At 35.7% G+C, this 19,258-nt stretch overlaps 2 protein-coding genes across 4 annotated transcripts in view; both read right to left on the bottom strand.

Annotated features, from left to right (window-relative positions):
* The window catches only part of LOC132098002 (PHD finger protein 19-like), a 34,734-nt gene extending 31,234 nt beyond the window's left edge, over positions 1-3,500 (bottom strand). The window contains exon 1 of one of the 3 annotated variants that reach the window (XM_059504069.1): positions 3,249-3,500. In XM_059504069.1, coding sequence (XP_059360052.1) covers positions 3,249-3,351 — 103 coding nt within the window. In that variant the 5' untranslated portion in view covers positions 3,352-3,500. The other 2 variants (XM_059504070.1, XM_059504071.1) reach the window with 2 other exon arrangements.
* A 2,203-nt stretch (positions 3,501-5,703) lies between these two features.
* LOC132098001 (TNF receptor-associated factor 1-like) lies at positions 5,704-18,627 on the bottom strand. Its single transcript, XM_059504068.1, has 10 exons — positions 18,255-18,627; positions 17,850-17,931; positions 17,484-17,582; positions 15,782-15,943; positions 12,763-12,822; positions 12,602-12,670; positions 11,322-11,744; positions 9,496-9,673; positions 7,630-7,778; positions 5,704-6,261 (listed from the first exon to the last, which is right to left on the bottom strand). Exons 1-10 carry the CDS (start codon positions 18,467-18,469, stop codon positions 6,043-6,045), a joined length of 1,656 nt encoding a protein of 551 aa, XP_059360051.1. The 5' UTR covers positions 18,470-18,627; the 3' UTR covers positions 5,704-6,042.
* Positions 18,628-19,258: the final 631 nt, after the last annotated feature.

The following is a 19,258-nucleotide window of genomic DNA, read 5'->3' as shown; positions in this document are numbered from 1 at the left end:
TATACTTATGAACGGGAGAAACTGCAATGCGCAATATGGCGGAAAAGCCCCACCTTCTAAATGAAAGAGCCAATCACTGATTGGTAAAGTCAATGCATCACTGATGAGAGATCGGCGAGCAGTTTTTGAGATTCCAGCATTCCCCCATTCATTTAGATAGGACTCGGTCTTGTTTGAGTTGCCCGGAGGCGTTGCAAATATTGCTGCTGAGTGAACAGACTTTCCTTGAAAGGGACTTTGCTATAGAGCATCACAGTCCCGCCCACAGCCCGAGAGAGCTTTGGGGCCGGGAGTAAATATCCCATTCATTTCTCCCATTGACTTTCGGAAAAATCCGTATCTAAAGAGTTTTAGAGCATGTGTGAGGATAACCAGCTACGGCTGAACTCATAAGCATATAACATATCATTTCGAGTGAAAAAATTAAGAGAAAATCCAAAAAAAGTCAAAGGTACAAGACTGTGTACATACTTTCATTTCGAGCACAGGAACTACTCATCCCATAAACCACCGCGCCTCACTGAATTCAACTGAAGCCACAACCGCGAACGAGCCTTTTGAGCGACTTCCAAATCTGATTTTATTTTATATAGTGAATGTGCAGTAATAGCAGTTCTTTCAGTATTAATCGTCTAAATAAATAGTGTTTTATATAGGTATTTTGTATTGATTTTTATATTTATCATCGTGTATTTTATATTGTGTGCATGTGTGAACGTGGTTAACGATAACGTCAGCAACATGGTGCAGTGCTTTGTACCCGACTGCAATCACCGCTCAGTCGTCAAAACATGTCGTTGCCATTACACCAATGTTCAGTAAATGCACAAAAAGGTATGCCTAGGCTAAATATTGTTTTGACCGTGGCATTATTAAATGCTTGATATGACTCATAACATATGAAGGCTACAGTAGCCTTGCTAAAGTGGACGATAATGCTAACTAACGTTACCAACCTCCCTGCAAAACTCTCATGGCAGCCAAGGAGATCATGATTGCACTGATAAGTCTACCGTGCAAAAACGCAACACAGGTTTTTATTTTATTTTATTTTTTTATTACTGATCTTCAGTCTTCACGGACCTTCCCGGGGTTTAACCAGACGGCTACACGAGCTCCACCAATCAGATGCATCACTGTGGGATTGTTCAGGATTGTGGGTAATGAAGTACTTAGCCAAGACATCGCGAACAAAAGGCATTTATCTCAAAACAAGGATAGTGCCCCATGAACCTTTGGCGTTTATATGAGCATATACTATCGCTTAGTACAGCCGTAGCTGGTTTTAAGTCTACCATGTATGGTTACGTTTTTATGGCTTATACCCCAACTGTCAATGCAGAAATTGTATTGAATTTTTACTTCCGGCACCGGCTGTGGGCGGGACTGTGATGCTCTATAGCATGAGCAAATAGGATTCGATTAATAGCTGTGAAGACGCAATATGATTGGCTGGACCTACTGTAAGATTAATGAACTTTAATGAACGATTCATTGTTTCGAGTCTGCATGAGACTAAAAGCAGTATTGAAAGAAGACATCTCAAAATAAGAAGGACATTTTAGAATACATGTTAGACTACAACACAGGGTAGCTTTTTAAAAAAAATATTCAGCCTAACACGGCTTCCTTCTGGAGTGTCATAACAGATTTTGTCTACATGAATTAAAAAATAAAGGACAATAAACGATTCAGTGTTGGAGTGTCGGTTTAACTGAGTGATTAAATGACTCGAAACCTAATTGCGTAACGATTAATCTCAGTGAGTCAATGTGAACAAAATCTTTTAGGTGAACAGATTCAAATCCTTGAGTTGAATTAACATTAGTCTCAGCCTCAGACATCACACCGTACCGGACACCGGACCGTTGGCTGAACGTTTGATGCATATGGCATACAAAAGTGGAAACGCTTCAGGAGTGTCGAAGTCGTCAACTGATTAGTTAAATTCTACAGGATTTCTGTGAGACGTGTGTGTCGCGTTCTTTAACATTCTGTTATGTGATAATTACAAATGTGACAACGAGTGTTATCAGGATCAACTAAATGCTGGATTTTCAAAAGTATGTGAAATATTTAAAGTTCGAGGCATAGAATCTTTAAAATATGTCCGAGAGTTTTACACACCGATCTGTTATTGTGGCGACATTTCCATGCCTCGAAACGTGACGATGAGCGAAACGAACTGTGATTGGCTGTTTGACATGTCGGTCAAACGGCCTCATGGGCGGGCCTTGGCCAATCAAAGCTGCCATAGATTCCAGACCTTCAGTGGCTACACGAGAATAAATTAACATACAAAAAATCCATGACTGTACGTAAAAATCTGGCTATTATAAAAGTAGGACTGTCTAACAAAGAAATTTATAAAAAGCTGTACAAAAACTGAAACACACATTAACGTTTTCAGCTAAAACTGATTTTCTTAATTATGTAAAAAATTATGAGATTAATTATTAGTCGTTATTTATCTATTAATTCGAAGAAGTTTATAGGCAAACAAAGTTCTTCCTATCCATAAACCCCCTGCTGGGAATCACTTACAGTGATCCAGGTAAGCAAGTATGTACTCTATGTGCATGATGGTTTTGACAACCCCGCAGGAATTCTGTAGAACTGCAAATAGATTCGTCCAACCACAACAGTGCGCATGGGGAATATTGCCTGACTCAATCTCAACCCTGATGAGTTAAAAAGAGAGCTGAGAAACAGACCTGGTTGACTCATCGTCAGGATGTGAACTTCAGACTTTTACTGATCTCGGCCAGTTTTCTTCTGCTACCATGCACCAGACCCCTTTTACAGATAACTAAATGAATCGAGCCCAACGGCCGAGAATCACACGATTTTCAACAGTAACGTTACTCTTAACTATAAGAATAAAACATGCGTTCTTTATCTCCGCGTGACAGAAAACTATTGAATCGACTGTAAAAGTACGCGCGCATGCATGCATGCATGCATGAAAAAGCACTTAACGTAACAGCCACGTCCACTTCTCAAGAGTCTATCAATTCAGTTGCTTATATAAATAAATCATAGCCGCTACGAATATATGCACGGACTCCCTCCCCATTTGAAGACATGCATCATCATCAGGGCATGCTGGAAAACTTGCGCACTACCAAAACTTCTCTCAGGGACTCAGACAAGTTGTCACACTAATAACACATGCTCAGAACACACTATTACTCTTTCATATGCATGATTAAGTTCGCCAGATCAGTGCAGCTGTGAGTGTTACTCACTATAATGCTGCAGAGATAAATACCGCTTTGATTTCTCTCCAATCCCGCGGGTAAAACGCGCCAAAAGTGCAGCTATTCCTCCAATGGCAGCCCCAAATCCCATTTGCGAGGTATAAGAGTTTCTGGTGTTTTTACAGCTCAAGCGGCGCAGGAACGCAGTCAGTGAACGTCGCCATTTTTTCACCTTTTCCCGCGAATCATTTACGTTTTGCTTATGTAATTAACATAACCCGATCATCATCATCATCCGCGTACAGGAAGTACAGCAGCAGCGCTCTGGGAGGAGGGGCTACAAGAGCACTGCTCCAATGACAACAAGACACTCAATGCAACTGACAATATGCACCAGATTTATCCATATAGATAGAGAGATAGAAATTATAGTCAAGTTATTATTAGATTTTCATATAGCTTATAGATTATGCCTATTATATCCAATGCACTATAGAACTCTAAGTAGATAGATAGATAGATAGATAGATAGATAGATAGATAGATAGATAGATAGATAGATAGATAGATAGATAGATAGATAGATAGATAGATAGATAGATAGATAGATAGATAGATGATAGATAAACATTACTGATACTTTGAGCATGATATGATGTGTAAAATAAAAGTGTAATGGTTTTGATGAATGGATGTGAGATATGTGAGCTGTCAGCATATGTTTTCAGCTTCAGTGAAGGTTTGCTGGCAGTGCCGGTCACAGTGCAGATACATTTTTAACGCATAACAGCTCATACTTGCTGGCATATATTAATATTCTAAGATTTCTGTGAAATGTGGACATTGCGATTCAGGCAGACATCACAAGGTCACAGAAAGCTGACTAAATGAAATGTTTTATGTCACAGAACAAAACCCGCCATACTCGGGGGCTATGAATACCACATGACTAATTGTATTTAGTTATTTGATGCTGTGTTGATTTGTACATATTGTACAAAGTGACCCTTTCAACTGTGAGAAACCACTTGTTATTTTCTTGTCTTTCAATCTGCTTTAAGAGTTTTTGATTCTGTGAACATCTGATTGTGTTTAAGACAGGAGGGGATAAAATAACTAAAACTAAAAGTAAAAAAAAAAAAAAAAAAGTCAGGAGGGGAAAGTAGCTGGAGTTTTTCTCTAAAAACTGCTAGCTGAACTGGGTTGAATTTTTTATTTTTTATTTTGCATACATTCCTGTAAGTGTTAACATGAAGGTAACGTGCTGTGGAACGCAAGGGAGAAAAAACATTGCCACAGCTATAAATGTAAACTTTTTATGAATACATTAAGCCACATTCATGTGCTCGTTCAGCAAAATTTCCATTGTTTATTTAAAAGGAAATAACATTTCATATGCAAAAATTGTGGTTGGCATCGGATGTTCTGTGAAAAAAATTATGAATCTTTATAGCGAAAATACATATTTAAAAAATGCAAAAATAAAAATTCTTGAGCCCACTTGCCATTTTCATGTGCTTATCTGATTCTATATTTGATAAGGACCTATGCACAAAATAAATTAAATACAGTATTCAGAAATAATGTATATAAGAAACAAATCCTTCAAGGCATTTTCACTTTAAACTGTTGTTTCTGGCCAAAATTATCCATAATAACACTTCCTGCAGTGATAAAGTCAATTCCATGTTGTCCTCTCACATATAAATCCACCAACATATTTGTTTTAAACTGTTTTGGATTGTAAAACTGTTTTGGACTTTTGGATGTTCATACTGTATGTTCATAGTTTCTGCTTAGTGTACATACACTTTTACATAATCCATCTGTATAGTATGTTCATAGTACACCTATCTGTATATCATGCTTTAAAAATCTGTAAATGATGTCCATAATACTGCCTTAATTGTACATTTGTAACATATTGTAGACCTTGTATATTCTGTACTTAGAATAAAGTTGAATCTAATCTAATCTAAAAACAGTGCTTGATCTGTGCAGATTTCTTTTAACTTTGGCACTGGAGAAAGCAGTTGATAGAGGCCTTTATATTTTAGACAAAAACAATTGTTTAAAATGTTGATGGATTTGTTTCTTATAAATATGCTGCTTTTTGCTTCACAAGGCATTGATTAATGGACTGTAATGGGGAGTATTATGTGTGGATTATTGTGATGTTTTTATCATCTTTTTGGACTCTCATTTTGATGGCACCCATTTACTGCAGAGGATCTATTGGTGAGCAAGTGATGCAATTCTAAATTTCTCCAAATCTGTTCTAAATGGAAAGAAACAAACTCATCTACATCTTGGATAGCATGCGGGTGAGTGAATATTTGGATGAACCATTTCTTTCAATTTAAATCATAAATGCAAATAATATTGATTTTTCTAAACTTTGAAGAGATAAATCACCACAAATATTTCAAAGCATCATAATTTATCTGCAATGTTGAGACATGTACTAGTAAGCAGATAAAACATTCTACGAGGAAACAAAAAACAAGGTGGTAAACACATTTTATTTATTATAACATATAAAATGGGAAAACTATCAGAATGATATTCAAAATCCAGTTCATTCCATAATAAATAAAACTGCAATGCATCCAAAATAACACCAGAAAGAGTCACTGTTTAAAACATTATGAGCCAAGTGTCAATCTAAAAATATTATTTTATTCATGTACCCAAAGAACCAAAATGCAATGAGACAAAACTTTTCAGTTCATAAATATTTCTGGATTTGATTCTCTTCTCTCCATATTCCTTTTGTCCGGATCCAGAATTTTTATGCTCCCTTAAAAAATCCAGTCCTCTTTAACAGCCAGGCCTTCATGCTTCAGGAGGAGGTGTCCACCACACACTTGATATAGATGGTGTCATCCTTGCAGTAGGCATGCTTAGTCGACCTCATTTTCCCCAGAGGGAAGAACAGGGGGCACCCGCTGGCCACATTCATCTCTGAGACGGGGCGGTGGAAAGATGCAGAGGAGAGGTCTGGACGGAAAGCGTCGATGACGTGCTCCCTCTGGTTCTGATCTATGAGAAAGAACGTGACCTGCCAGGCCCGTGCAGGAGATGTCAGCAGAAGGTCAGGAAAAAATGCTGATGGCACATGATTGGGAACCAAAGCTGGTTCGTTACAACAGAAGCCACTATTAAAGGGGTCATATCATACATGTATTATTTAATTCTTTGTCCTGAGGTGCACTTAGTAGGTTTTTTGCTCCATAAATAGTTGTAATTTAGTTTTACATTCTCTTGAGCACTTTGAATGTAATGACCTGCTTTTTGCTGTGTTGTCTTTAACAATTCTATCTAAATGCTTTCTTTAATGTGAAATTTTTTTGTGTTTTTAACTGCCTTCAACAGCAGAATCGTAAAGCAATCTAAACTGAAATGTGCCACTCAAATTGCTAGAATAAGATTGAAATGCATTTAAAAAAAAAAAAGTACCAGCTATAAAGCTGGACTTTTTCTGCTTCTCTGACATATGTCTTAATATTAGGTGTACTAAACACACACACATGAGACGGTAACGCCCTCAGTGCTCGCTTCTGAGTGCTCACTTCAAGTGTTCGGCCCTCTCGAGAAGAACATAATGATGCTCATTTTACAATGATAATCACTGCAAGACAGAAGCAGGACAGTTTCACATGTGAACAGCATTTTAAACAATCAGGACAAAGGGACAGTGTTATTTTAGTTATTTATATTTAGTATATTTTAGCACTATTTATATTTATATAGCATATACTAATATTATGAATTTGCTTTCATTTGGTCATTTTTGCTAGATTTTTTAAATATCTATTTAGCTTTCATTTATTTTTATTTAGTTTATGATGTAATGTAATACTTTTTACATTTTTTTTTATTTTAATAAGTTAAAATATTATATTTTAGTCAGTTGTCAAGGCAACATTTTTAATTTTCATTGAAGTTTTTAAGTTTCAGTTTTTCCGTTTATATTGTATTGATATATTTATTTTAAATATTTATATATTTTATTTGAGCTTTATTTTCATTAAAAAAATTTTTTAAGAATATGAATCTAGATAAGATCATTTAGGTTTTGTGTTCAAAAATAAATGAAGATGATATTGCAAGTTACATAGTGATCAGTTAGGATTCATAATTCTAAACTCAGCATTCAAATTCAAATAATTTGAACAAATTGTCTTGCTGGACTGGGAAGAACATTTTGAGTTCATTATTTACATTTGAGTTCAGCATATCTGCAGTATATTTTCATAATACATCAAAGCTTTTTCTATTTCAAAAGATCAAGGATAATTTGATTCGTCATGATATGACTCCTTGTATGAATTCGCATGTAAGCGTCATCATTAGCTAAGAGACAACACAGATGTTCAGAAAAGGATTGATTGGTTCACTGATTGACAGCTTGATTATAGCGCTTTACCTTGTGTCTGAATGGCCATGAAAGAATGGCGTCGTATTCTCCTTTCATTATAACAAAGAAAAGCGAGATGTGTGTTCCCTTTCCAACCCCATCTCCGTTCAAGTAGAGCCGCATGCGCACTTTAAATCCATACCTGGCAGTGTAGAACGCTGAAAAACACAATGCATTGTCATTTTTATGTGAAGCGTGATGGGCTTTAGTTAAGACTCTTAAAAATAGCAGCCGATAACCAGAGAGCTCCTTTCATCTAGAAAATCAAATGCGTGGCTTCCTTTTTCTGACTGTTGTATTGGAAGAACAGTTATTCTGATATCCTGTTCTGTAATGACGTGAAAGAAAACAAGTCAATGAAATTACCTTCAGTTCTTTTTCAGTCGTTCTCTTTCTTTATGTCTATTATGGTTGTGTTCACGCAGACACATGACTACTGGGCAAACAACCCCATTTCAGCTTTTATAACTGCTTCACATTTGCTTTTTTTTTTTTTCGCTTTCCCTTTCACTGGTACCAACTCAATTTTTAGCACTGGTCTTATGAAGGAGCATCGATTGTACTTCAATAAACGACAACAACTAACATTCATTCACAACAGCTCTCCTGATGAGTCCAGTCCAACGCATTAAAGTATTCAGTGCTGGCAAAACAGTTTTGCCTTAGCACAAAAGTGAGAAGTGACTGTCAATAATATATTTATTATGTCAACTGAAACTGCAAATGGAACATGCTTAGAAAAATAAGGCCCAGGGGACCCGGATTTTTCAGAATCACAAGGTGGCCTGTTCCCTACACAAACCATCATACGATTTAGAATATGATGCACAGATCATCTGAGCAGCCCTTAGTCAACAGATAGATAGATAGATAGATAGATAGATAGATAGATAGATAGATAGATAGATAGATAGATAGATAGATAGATAGATAGATAGATAGATAGATAGATAGATAGATAGATAGATAGATAGATAGATAGAAAAGCAGGCAGACAGACAGACAGATAGATAGTTAGATAGATAGTTAGATAGATAGATAGATAGATAGATAGATAGATAGATAGATAGACAGACAGACAGACAGACAGACAGACAGACAGACAGACAGACAGACAGACAGACAGACAGATAGATAGATAGATAGATAGATAGATAGATAGATAGAAAAGCAGGCAGACAGACAGACAGACAGACAGACAGACAGACAGATAGATAGATAGATAGATAGATAGATAGATAGATAGATAGATAGATAGATAGATAGATAGATAGATAGATAGATAGATAGATAGATAGATAGATAGATAGATAGATAGATAGATAGATAGAAAAGCAGGCAGACAGGCAGACAGATAGTTAGATAGACAGACAGACAGACAGACAGACAGACAGACAGACAGACAGACAGACAGACAGACAGACAGATAGATAGATAGATAGATAGATAGATAGATAGATAGATAGATAGATAGATAGATAGATAGATAGATAGATAGATAGATAGATAGATAGATAGATAGATAGATAGATAGATTTGTAACACAATATCAGAAACATAAAAGAAACATTCAGTCTTGGTATGTTACACATACATACATACATATATATACACACACTAGATGAAGAGAGATTTTACTCTGTCCTCATTTACCTTAATGCCATTCTATACTTATATGACTGACTGTTCTTTCCAGATTCAGGTTGTAGAAAGAGGAAAGTCTAATTAAGAGAGTTCAAGAAGAAAGTCAGTAATACAGGTCTAGAATTGCACGGGATAAATTATAACAGAGTAAATGAGAGTAAATGACCGAATGCTTATTTGTAGAGAACTCTCTCTTTCAGAGCAGTTCAGGAGAGATATGTGCTTTGGTACCTGGCGAGTACTGACTGATCTTTTCGCCGCTTGCAGCCTCTCTCAGTCTCTGGCTGACATCACACAACCGCCAGAGAAAGGTGCCATCATATGAGATGTCCTGCTGGGCGCTGATACACTGCTGCAATGAACTGATCTGAATGTCTTTCCTGACCAGTCTCTGCTGCTGTTCCGCTACCTAGAATGTGATGGAAAACCATTATAACGGATGAATCACCCAAAGGTACAGATTGGCTCACTGCAAAAGCGCAATATTAATGTATCATAATGGACCTTCGGAGCTGGTTAAGGTCGGCAGCCTTGTGTGAGACACTTCGAAATATAGAAAAAGAAGGAGATGCTGACATCCTATTAGACACATCTTTTTTTTTTTTTTTCTCAACCGCACTTGGAGAATTGTCACACAAATCTATTTTTTACCACCCTTTCCCTTCTCATCATCCTTACTTCAACTTATCTCTTCATTTTCAGCATTTCAGGAGTGTCATCTCGGTTCCCGTGTGTTAAATAACCCCTCCAGGTCGAGCGTCAGAATGCAGCTGTAATCATTTGTTATCACCTCCCGGTGTTAAGATGAGCACAGTGACAAATAAATGATCATTTCAGACCTCCCCAAAAGAATACCTTTGTTAGTTATGCGAGTCCTTATTTAAAGCAAGAGTTATGCAACCCAGCGGCTACAAACAAAAAACACATCACAGGAAACAAATGTTTTCCAGAGATTCCTATATAGAATTTCAGCTCTTTTGTAACACAAACAATTCGTTAGCTCCAACCATATTGCAGATTCACAGCATGAGATCAATGCCTAGTTAACTGCAAGGACACATCAAAGTAATGAAATCTGTTGTTGCTATTTAGCTACACACAGTGAAAAGCAAGTGCTTTGATTTTAATAATCCAGGATGGAAATAATGCTGGTTCAGGGTTGTGCACTGTTCAGAACTGCACTAAATTCCTGATATTTGAAATGAGGCAGCAGGATGCAAGTTCTAGTTTGATTTTGAATTTAGAATTAAAATGAAGTGACATTAATATATCGACTGTAAGTGTAGCTTTTAATAATACAGGTTATCTTCAGTATGAATTAACCATAAACGTTATCATAAACACACTTCAAGAAACATTATGTGAAATTAATGATGTTTAATTGATGTTTGAAAAGCACAATTTGCATTTAATTGTTTAATACATAAACCTGGCATATTTCATTATCAATTAATTAAAGACAATGTGATGGATGTATGGATATTTGTGGTGGTGTATTAAATAGTCAATTATTTAAATAATGAAACTTTTGTTCAAATGTTCTGGGTCAGTAAGTATATATTGCATTTAGAAATCATACAGATATTTGAACGGTAGCATATGCCTTTTAAGTTATATTATATTTTATTGACAAACACAGAATAAACAAACAGGTATAATTATTTAAAATTAAATGTGTTTGACCACAATTCTGTAAATATTTCTTCCTGTTATCCTATTTATTTGAGACCATCACCAAAAGACCATTTCAAAATCAATTCAAGCAGATTTATTCTTTTTTTTTTTTTTTTTTTGCAAAAAAGGCATTGTACGGTAATTCTAATGTTCAAACTCTTGGACATGATTAACAGGACATTAGCAGATAATTTGCATGTGTGCATCAGTGTGGCAGTACCACCGCTATGTAATTTCATCATCTGTACAGTGTCTAAAAGTTCCTTAGGTGTTTATAATCTGATTTCTTATAAAAACTAATTGTAATAATAGCATTTTAAAACTAACCACGGCTTACAAAACCATTTAATTCTATTTAAAGTTGAAATTATTTTATAATTGACCTTGGTTTCCAAGTGCTGAATGAGGTGCTGACTGTTGTAATTGTCCCTCTCCAGCGCAACAACACTGATCTGCGTCTTCTCCACCTCTCGGTTCAAAGCTGAGATGATGTTCTCCAGAACCTGCACTCTCTGCTGTAGAGCGTCCAGTTGCTGGCCTACAGCAAGTTCAGCCTGATCGTCGTGGAGACTGAGGGCCTTATCACTCACTCCTGGATCCCCTCCGTCGGTCTCAATCTCACCCTCGCTCTGAGAAATGTGGGAAGCACCACATTGTCCAGGCTGAAGAAGATCAGGGCTTTCATGATGGCTTTGCTCAGCTGAAGAATTCAAGGTACGCTGAAGAGCTCTGGTCACATCCAAGAGAAGCTGTAGATGGCCAACATGGCTGCAGGATTCATGCTCTTTTACTTTGTCTGCATTGCCCTGAAAATAAAACGTTGCAGCAAAACAGTATCATTCCCATTAAACACTACTTTCTCCATTGCATTCTAATAAGAATATATTATTATTATTTTTTTTTTTGTTACACCGTTAATGATTTTGGTTTGTTTATTTTCAAAGCAGAAATCAAAAGCAAATTTAATCAAAAGATATTTTAAGTTAAACTAAATTTATACAGGAATAAAAAGAAAAGTATTATTTTTTATGATAAAAAAGTATAGTACATGACAATTTTCTGTGATTATTTTATTCTGTGAATTCCTGAAAATTATTCCCTTTAAAAAAAAATTTCCTGCAAAATATTTGTTTTCTCTGTCTAGCTAATATAAGAATATTAGAGAAATATACATTTAAATGTATCTATAAGTACTTTTCACAATAAATATTGTTCCAAACAGCTATACAACCCAAATCAACATTTAGAACCTAAAAAAGTCATAAATATATATATATATATAAAAAATTATATATATATATATATAACTAATATAGTTTATATATATAGCTAATATATATATATATATATATATATATATATATATATATATATATATATATATATCAAGCTATATAAATATTATATAAATTATAAAACTATAAATATATAAAGCTATATACATATTATATAAATGATAAAACTATATACATTTTTATTACTGTTAAAATATTTTTTTATATTTTCATTTTAAAACGTATCCTCTCAGAGTTTCTGTAGATCTTTTTTTTTTTAAATGTGGCGCAAGTGTCTAAAAGTTTCTGCTTAATATAAAACTCCACAAAACTATATAATACAGTGCTTCATGATTAACATAAACAGGTTCTGTTATTAAAATACCAACCTTGAAAGGACAACCAACGTCTGAGAAAATGCATGGCTCCTTCTTTTTTGAGCTGCTTGGGTGATTATTCTACAAAGGAAACAGTATCATACTTTAGAATTGTTCTTGTTTGTAAATTCACTTTCAGGATACAATATTCAGCGATCCACCAGCTTTTCTACCTTTTGTCGTTTATCTGTCTTTGTTGTCTTCTTATCACCTGAACTGGGACAAACATGCTTCTTTGGAAAAAAATTAGGAAATGTCACTTTCACTTTAACAACAATAATGGAAATAAAGTTTTGCTCAAATAATTTTGTGCCACAAACTTTCCAAAACATTTTATCTTAATTTGAAGTGTGAAACACATTGCATTTGAAGATATCTTGACTAATGTGTTGCGTTTGATGACTGATGTTTAAATTCACTGGATTGCTGCTTTTTTCCCCCCTTCTTTTTATTCCTCTAATCCATGTCCCAGAGTGCAGGTCCCGATGGGTGAAATGGAAAAGAAAGTAATATGGGACAGCAGTAAACACTGGAGACTCCATCTGTGGCTTAAAACCGAGCCATGGGGCTTCAAGCAAGGGCGCGCTGACCCAAAACCACTTCAGCAACAACTAAAGAGGCAGAATATCTTGCACTATGGGCCTATTCACACAATATCACCCATGTATCATACTGTACATGTACTGTATATGTGATTTGCACAAATACGTTGTTTGTATGTTGGTTTTTGAGAAATATTTTATATAATTGTTTTCCAATAAAATATCCAAACATACTTAAAAAATTCCACTGAGAAGCAAAATATGTTTATGACAGTCTTGTATGGAGGTAAATCAGTAGCTAAACTTGAGAGGTTGAAGATCTGAATGTGAGAACTTGTCATATTAATATTTGTATTTGTAAGTTAAAATTTACACTCACAGCTCTGATGTGAAGAGTTGAATCTTTCAATTTGCACACACATACAATGATCAAAACACCCGTGTTTTGAATTGGAAGTTGTAGATTAATAGTTACAAATGTGTAGAATTACATTCACACAAAGAAAATGACATATACACACGTTTACGACATATTTACTTTTGCACTTTACTTCAGTTTCGCTGCACAACGTCAAGTCGGCACTTACAACCTCTCAGATCTGGAAGTACAAGTTCAAATCCTAGCGCTCTGACTTTTGCTACTCTTTTTGCGGTATTCTGTTGCAAAACTCACTTGTGCACTTGTATATGCAGATGTGAGAGAGCAGAGCTGGGGGCGGGGCTTTGGTGCGAATGAGAACATTTTATTGGTCGATGCCCGACCAATGAACAACGCCAATTGTTTTCACTGAATATCCTTAGCTTTGACAGGATATTAAGACATTGCATTCATTTTGCCATTCAGGTATTATCTAGTAGACAAATAATGCAACATATTTTATATGTATATCCCACTGCATATTGCAGAGTAAACTCGCTGTACCAAAGCATGCTTTGATCTCACCGCCACGCGGTCACGTGGTTCATGGAGCTATCAATAGTACTAAACAAAACGTGTTGTCAATATGCTTGAAATGTATTAATTGGGACAGACAGCAGTTTTATTATGTTTGCAGCGATTTCTAGTAATTTGTAACACAAAAAGTGCATTGATTATGCATGGATAACTGCGTTGACTAATGACTATGCGTTATAATAGCAATTTATACTGGAAAATGGAACAGCATTATGTTCTCATACTCCTCCTTGGCAGTTAAATGTGACTAAACAATTAAGTGTAACTTTTAACCAATAAAATAACTGTACTGAATGTTAACTCAGTCATGTTTAGTTAATTTGAAGAGATCATGGTACTAAATAATATGCGCAATAATTATGATTCATGAATGACCATTTGAAATATAACATTTTCTAATATGGTTATTATTTAAACTACAATAACTAGTATTTAGCTTTAAATTCCAGTGCAAAGAGGCACGCTTTAAATTAGAGGCATTTGGTGGCCAGAAAGATAATATTCATATGCAATTCCATTGCTTAAACACTAGATGGCCTTGTTGATGTTTAATAAATACATGTATTTAGCTCTACTAGTTGCTCAAAACAGTATTTCTGGTCATAAGTGCTTGTTTTTTAGGTTTTGCTGTTTAATGTACATTTAGACACTCGATTTTATAAAAAAAAAATAATAATAATAATGTTGCATTTAAAAAGGTTCATTACTGACAAGCAAATTAGGAATTTAACCCAATGAAGATGTTAAAATTATTTTTACAAAACATAAAAATAATAAAAACAGCATTATATTGCAACTCTGGTAGAGTGATATGCAGTGGGATATACATATAAAATATGTTGCATTGTTTGTCTACCAGATAATACCTGAATGGCAAAATGAATGCAGTGTCTTAAAATCCTGTCAAAGCTAAGGATATTCAGTGAAAACAATTGGCGTTGTTCATTGGTCGGCCATCGACCAATAAAATGTTCTCATTCGCACCAAAGCCCCGCCCCCAGCTCTGCTCTCTCACATCTGCATATACAAGTGCACAAGTGAGTTTTGCAACAGAATACCGCAAAAAGAGTAGCAAAAGTCAGAGCGCTAGGATTTGAACTTGTACTTCCAGATCTGAGAGGTTGTAAGTGCCGACTTGACGTTGTGCAGCGAAACTGAAGTAAAGTGCAAAAGTAAATATGTCGTAAACGTGTGTATATGTCATTTTCTTTGTGTGAATGTCATTCTACACATTTGTGACTATTAATCTACAACTTCCAATTCAAAACACGAGTGTTTTGATCATTGTCTGTGTGTGCAAATTGAAAGATTCAACTCTTCACATCAGAGCCATGAGTGTAAATTTTAACTTACAAATACAAATATTAATATGACAAGTTCTAACATTCAGATCTTCAACCTCTCGAGTTTTGCTACTGATTTACCTTTATAGTCTTGCGTTCATAAAAAATTCTGAATAAGGTTTATTTTCATTACGTTTGAAGAATAAATTTGACCAAACAAAACAAGCTGTTGTCTGTTCAAAAAAAAAAAGAAAATTAACATTTTAATTCTGAATTTCTTATATAATTTTGCTTCCAAAACGTATCTTGCTTAAAGGATCTCATTAAATTTAGATAATATAAACGATGCAAAAATACTGATTTTGGAAAATAATATTTGGTAGTCTCTAAAGTGTCATTTTCTAACCCTTACCTGGAGCTCTCTCGGTGTCAGGACACCTGAACAAGAGGGACATGTGGTCTTGTTGTTGGGACATCCTCTCTCCAGATGTGTAGCCAGTGATTTCCTCTGCACCATTAAGCCGCAGCCAATGTTGCAAGGGATCAGGGCATATTCACACTGACTCTGATGGTCCTGTTGAGTGAGTCATTGAGCATATTAAAGGGATGATCCAAATAAAACATGAAAATGCATTTAATCTCATGTCACATCTGTATGCATTTTTTCTCAGTAAAACAGGACTTTTGTTATCCAAGAATCTTCAGCAGCTCTTTTGCATGCAAGGACAGTTCATAATGAGTATCCAAAAAATGCCTATATCACGAAAAAAACACCATACCAGTTCAATTTTAGTAAATAGTTTTTAGTAAATAGATTTATTGTTTGTCTTTAAAAGACTTATTTTTCTGCTTGTTTTTGCCAGGTTTAGAGCTTGACGGTCACTATGAACTGTCATTGTATGGTAAAAGCTGTATAAGGATTCTAAATTCTAAATTCGAAACATCCCAGTTGGTTTTCTGGTGCAAAAAAATTACAGCGGATTGATCTGAAACAACATGAGGGTGAGTAAGTAATGACATTATTTTATTTTAGGGTGAACTACTTCTCTAAGCAAGTACGATTACTACAAATGACATAATTCTACTTTATTTCTAAATACTTAACCTCTAAAACTTATTATGCTTTGGATCATACAGTTTCCACTGAAAAACATAAAAACTAAAGCCCAACCTACAGTACATGCTTCTATTGTAATAGGGAGCTTGTGAATAATACGATATTCTCAAAGGCTTTCAGACTCTCTTGAGTACAGAAAGAAGGTAAAAACATAAAAGACTTCCATTAGGCAGCCATGAGGGTCAAAGTCATAGAACATTTTACTCAACAAAACACTGACCTCTAAAAGTTATACAAGAGGCTTTTCAAATCCTAAAGTATAAGTTTGTTATTTCTCAATCAGACTGTGGACTGGTTCACTGTACTGGACAGCATCTGCACAACAGCTCTACGATTAATGCTTTAATGGCTGGTGCATGTTATGAAATGACCACAAAGCTACCCTGTTAGCATTCCTGTAAAATAGTATCTTGTGGTTGTAAACTAGTATGACTGCCTGCCATGAAATGCAGCTATTTTTAATGAGTTCCTATGATTTAACAATGTGATAACAGAAAAGCCATGGTACTGTAGCTAATGTAATCAATACAAGCCCCATAATCCACATTGATTTTGACTCAGTCAAGAGTAAAAGACATTTGAGAGCATTACAGTGTTGTCAATAGCTTTATAGGTTTTACATTAATGTTTAGCAGCCAGTAAATAGCCCTGATCTCTGGTCTTACAGATATTAGCTCAATGTTCTAATCTGATCTACGGTGGAAAGTATTAGACTTTATATGATGGCTCAGGAAGTGGTTGACATGTGTGATCTTCACATCATGTCCTGTGAACTTCAAAAAAGCTTTTCCCATGCTATAAATAAATAAATACATAATATAAAAAAAACTCACAAATCGAGTATGGCCTTGATCATTCATCTGCTTACACAGTATAGTGTTAAGTCAATGCATTACAGATCCATTCAAGGCACTACAACGCCGTCAGAGAACAAGTCGATCTCTACTCATTCTACATTTCAGCAAGGTAAATAAACTGAATTTCTATAGAAAAGTACCTCAAAGTTCTTCAGGGTGCTTCTCCAGGGGCAGCCTTGGTTGGCACAGTGAACTTTCAGATCCAAAATTTCCTTATTAATAGCTGCATCGTTGAAGAACTATGGTTTAAACAATAGGGGAAATTATGATAACTTTCCAAATATGAGTCACGGTGCTTCCACTGTCAAAATCAGGCCTTTGACAGATTTGAAGGTGAACATGCCTCTGTAGCTATTACATATTTATCAAGAGATTAGATAGATAGATGGATGGATGGATGGATGGATGGATGGATGGATGGATGGATGGATGGATAGATAGATAGATAGATAGATAGATAGATAGATAGACTGGAATGATCGATCGATGGATGTAGTTTTGATTACCTGGTCAAGAGTCAGCACACTGGTGTCATTCTCAAAACTGGGATCTTCTTTACATTTTGTGCACACAAGGTCCTTGTTGTTTCTGTATGAAATAGAAGCATTCATAAATACCATTCATTTATAACATTTTAATAAAACACAGCCTAGCAGTTTGGATGTTAGTTTCACTTAGCTATATTTTCTCACTTTAGCCTACATACATCAGCAGCATATACACCTTTTTAAAATTTCATGTTTTTTTCTATATTTAGGTAGCTATTCATCGCACTGTGATCATAAGCATTTTTTTTTTTTTAGAATAACATACAATTACTATCAAAACCGACATTAATGTCTTGCCAACCATGTCCTGTGTGTTGTTATGAAACTGCGGCTGTTCTACTTGAACGCTTCTCGTTCTCTTACCTGACCAGCCAGTTGACGCACGCGAGGCAGTAGCGGTGACCGCACACGGTTTGACGCGCTTTATTCAAGACATTATTACAGTTGCTGCACAAGTACTTCTCCTTCGGGACTTCATCGCAGATGCTCTGAGGGAAACCCGACGGGTACTCGTTCTCACCCGGTGTGGACGAAACCCCGTTTAACGACGGGTCTGAAACAGCTGATCCAGAAGCCATTGAGGTTTTTGATGAAGTATCTGTACCAGCAGCAGGTTATGATGACATATTGATATGCTTTTGACTTTTTCGTGATGTACCCACGGTAGAAAAACACCACGGGGTTCCCCCTCTTCAAACACCCGGAAATATTATTGCGCTGTTTTCCGCCCACTTATCAGGCACGTTGTTAAGGATCTTGTTAATAATAATTAGGGGAAAAGTTTACTAGATATTAAAATAGAGAAAGAGAACAGATGTGGGGTTATTTTTAAATTATAGGCTAAGTGAACGTGACGGAGACACGTTTCACCGTGGCTCTGTCTGAAAACCTAGTGAGGTGAGGGTACTAAAACAAAAAGCAGAAGAGACCCCGCCTACAGAGCGTTCACGTACAATGCGCGTTATGCTAAAAAACAAACAGAAATGACCTCCAGGGGGGTTTATTTAACTGAACTAATTTCCATCAGTTTAAAACGACGTTATGGTGGCAGCCAGACTCGAGGCTGCGTCCAAAGTATGACCTGAAAAGCAAAATAAAAAAGTATCGCAAAAACAGGTCATTAAGGCTGTACTAGTATTCGTGATATTTGCAACGAACCAGTTTCACTAAACGCAATGCTTTCTTGGGTAGCCTACTCCAAACTCCGTGAACCAAAACATTATGAGCCGAGAACCGATTCAAGAAAATGAATCTGATTTCCCGTAACTACAATACTGTCATTTAGGATTGCGCTGACGGTGGCCAAAAGTGCAGTCTAAGTAAAGTTAGGCAGCTTCAAGTGTTGAACCACAGCCTCTATCTCTCTC

Source organism: Carassius carassius, chromosome 21 (assembly GCF_963082965.1).
Source record: "Carassius carassius chromosome 21, fCarCar2.1, whole genome shotgun sequence".
Lineage (NCBI taxonomy): Eukaryota > Metazoa > Chordata > Actinopteri > Cypriniformes > Cyprinidae > Carassius > Carassius carassius.
Note: the sequence above shows the minus strand (reverse complement) of the source record. Positions and strands in the feature narration are given on the sequence as shown.

Excerpts from the sequence above, each read along its gene's own strand:
- LOC132098001 (XM_059504068.1), bottom strand. The coding sequence starts at position 18,469 with ATGGCTTCTGGATCAGCTGTTTCAGACCCGTCGTTAAACGGGGTTTCG. Across the intron at positions 15,944-17,483 it reads GCACCCTGAAGAACTTTGAG|GACCATCAGAGTCAGTGTGA; the intron begins GTACTTTTCTAT and ends CTCACTCAACAG. Across the intron at positions 7,779-9,495 it reads GATCAGTCAGTACTCGCCAG|CGTTCTACACTGCCAGGTAT; the intron begins GTACCAAAGCAC and ends TGTGTTTTTCAG.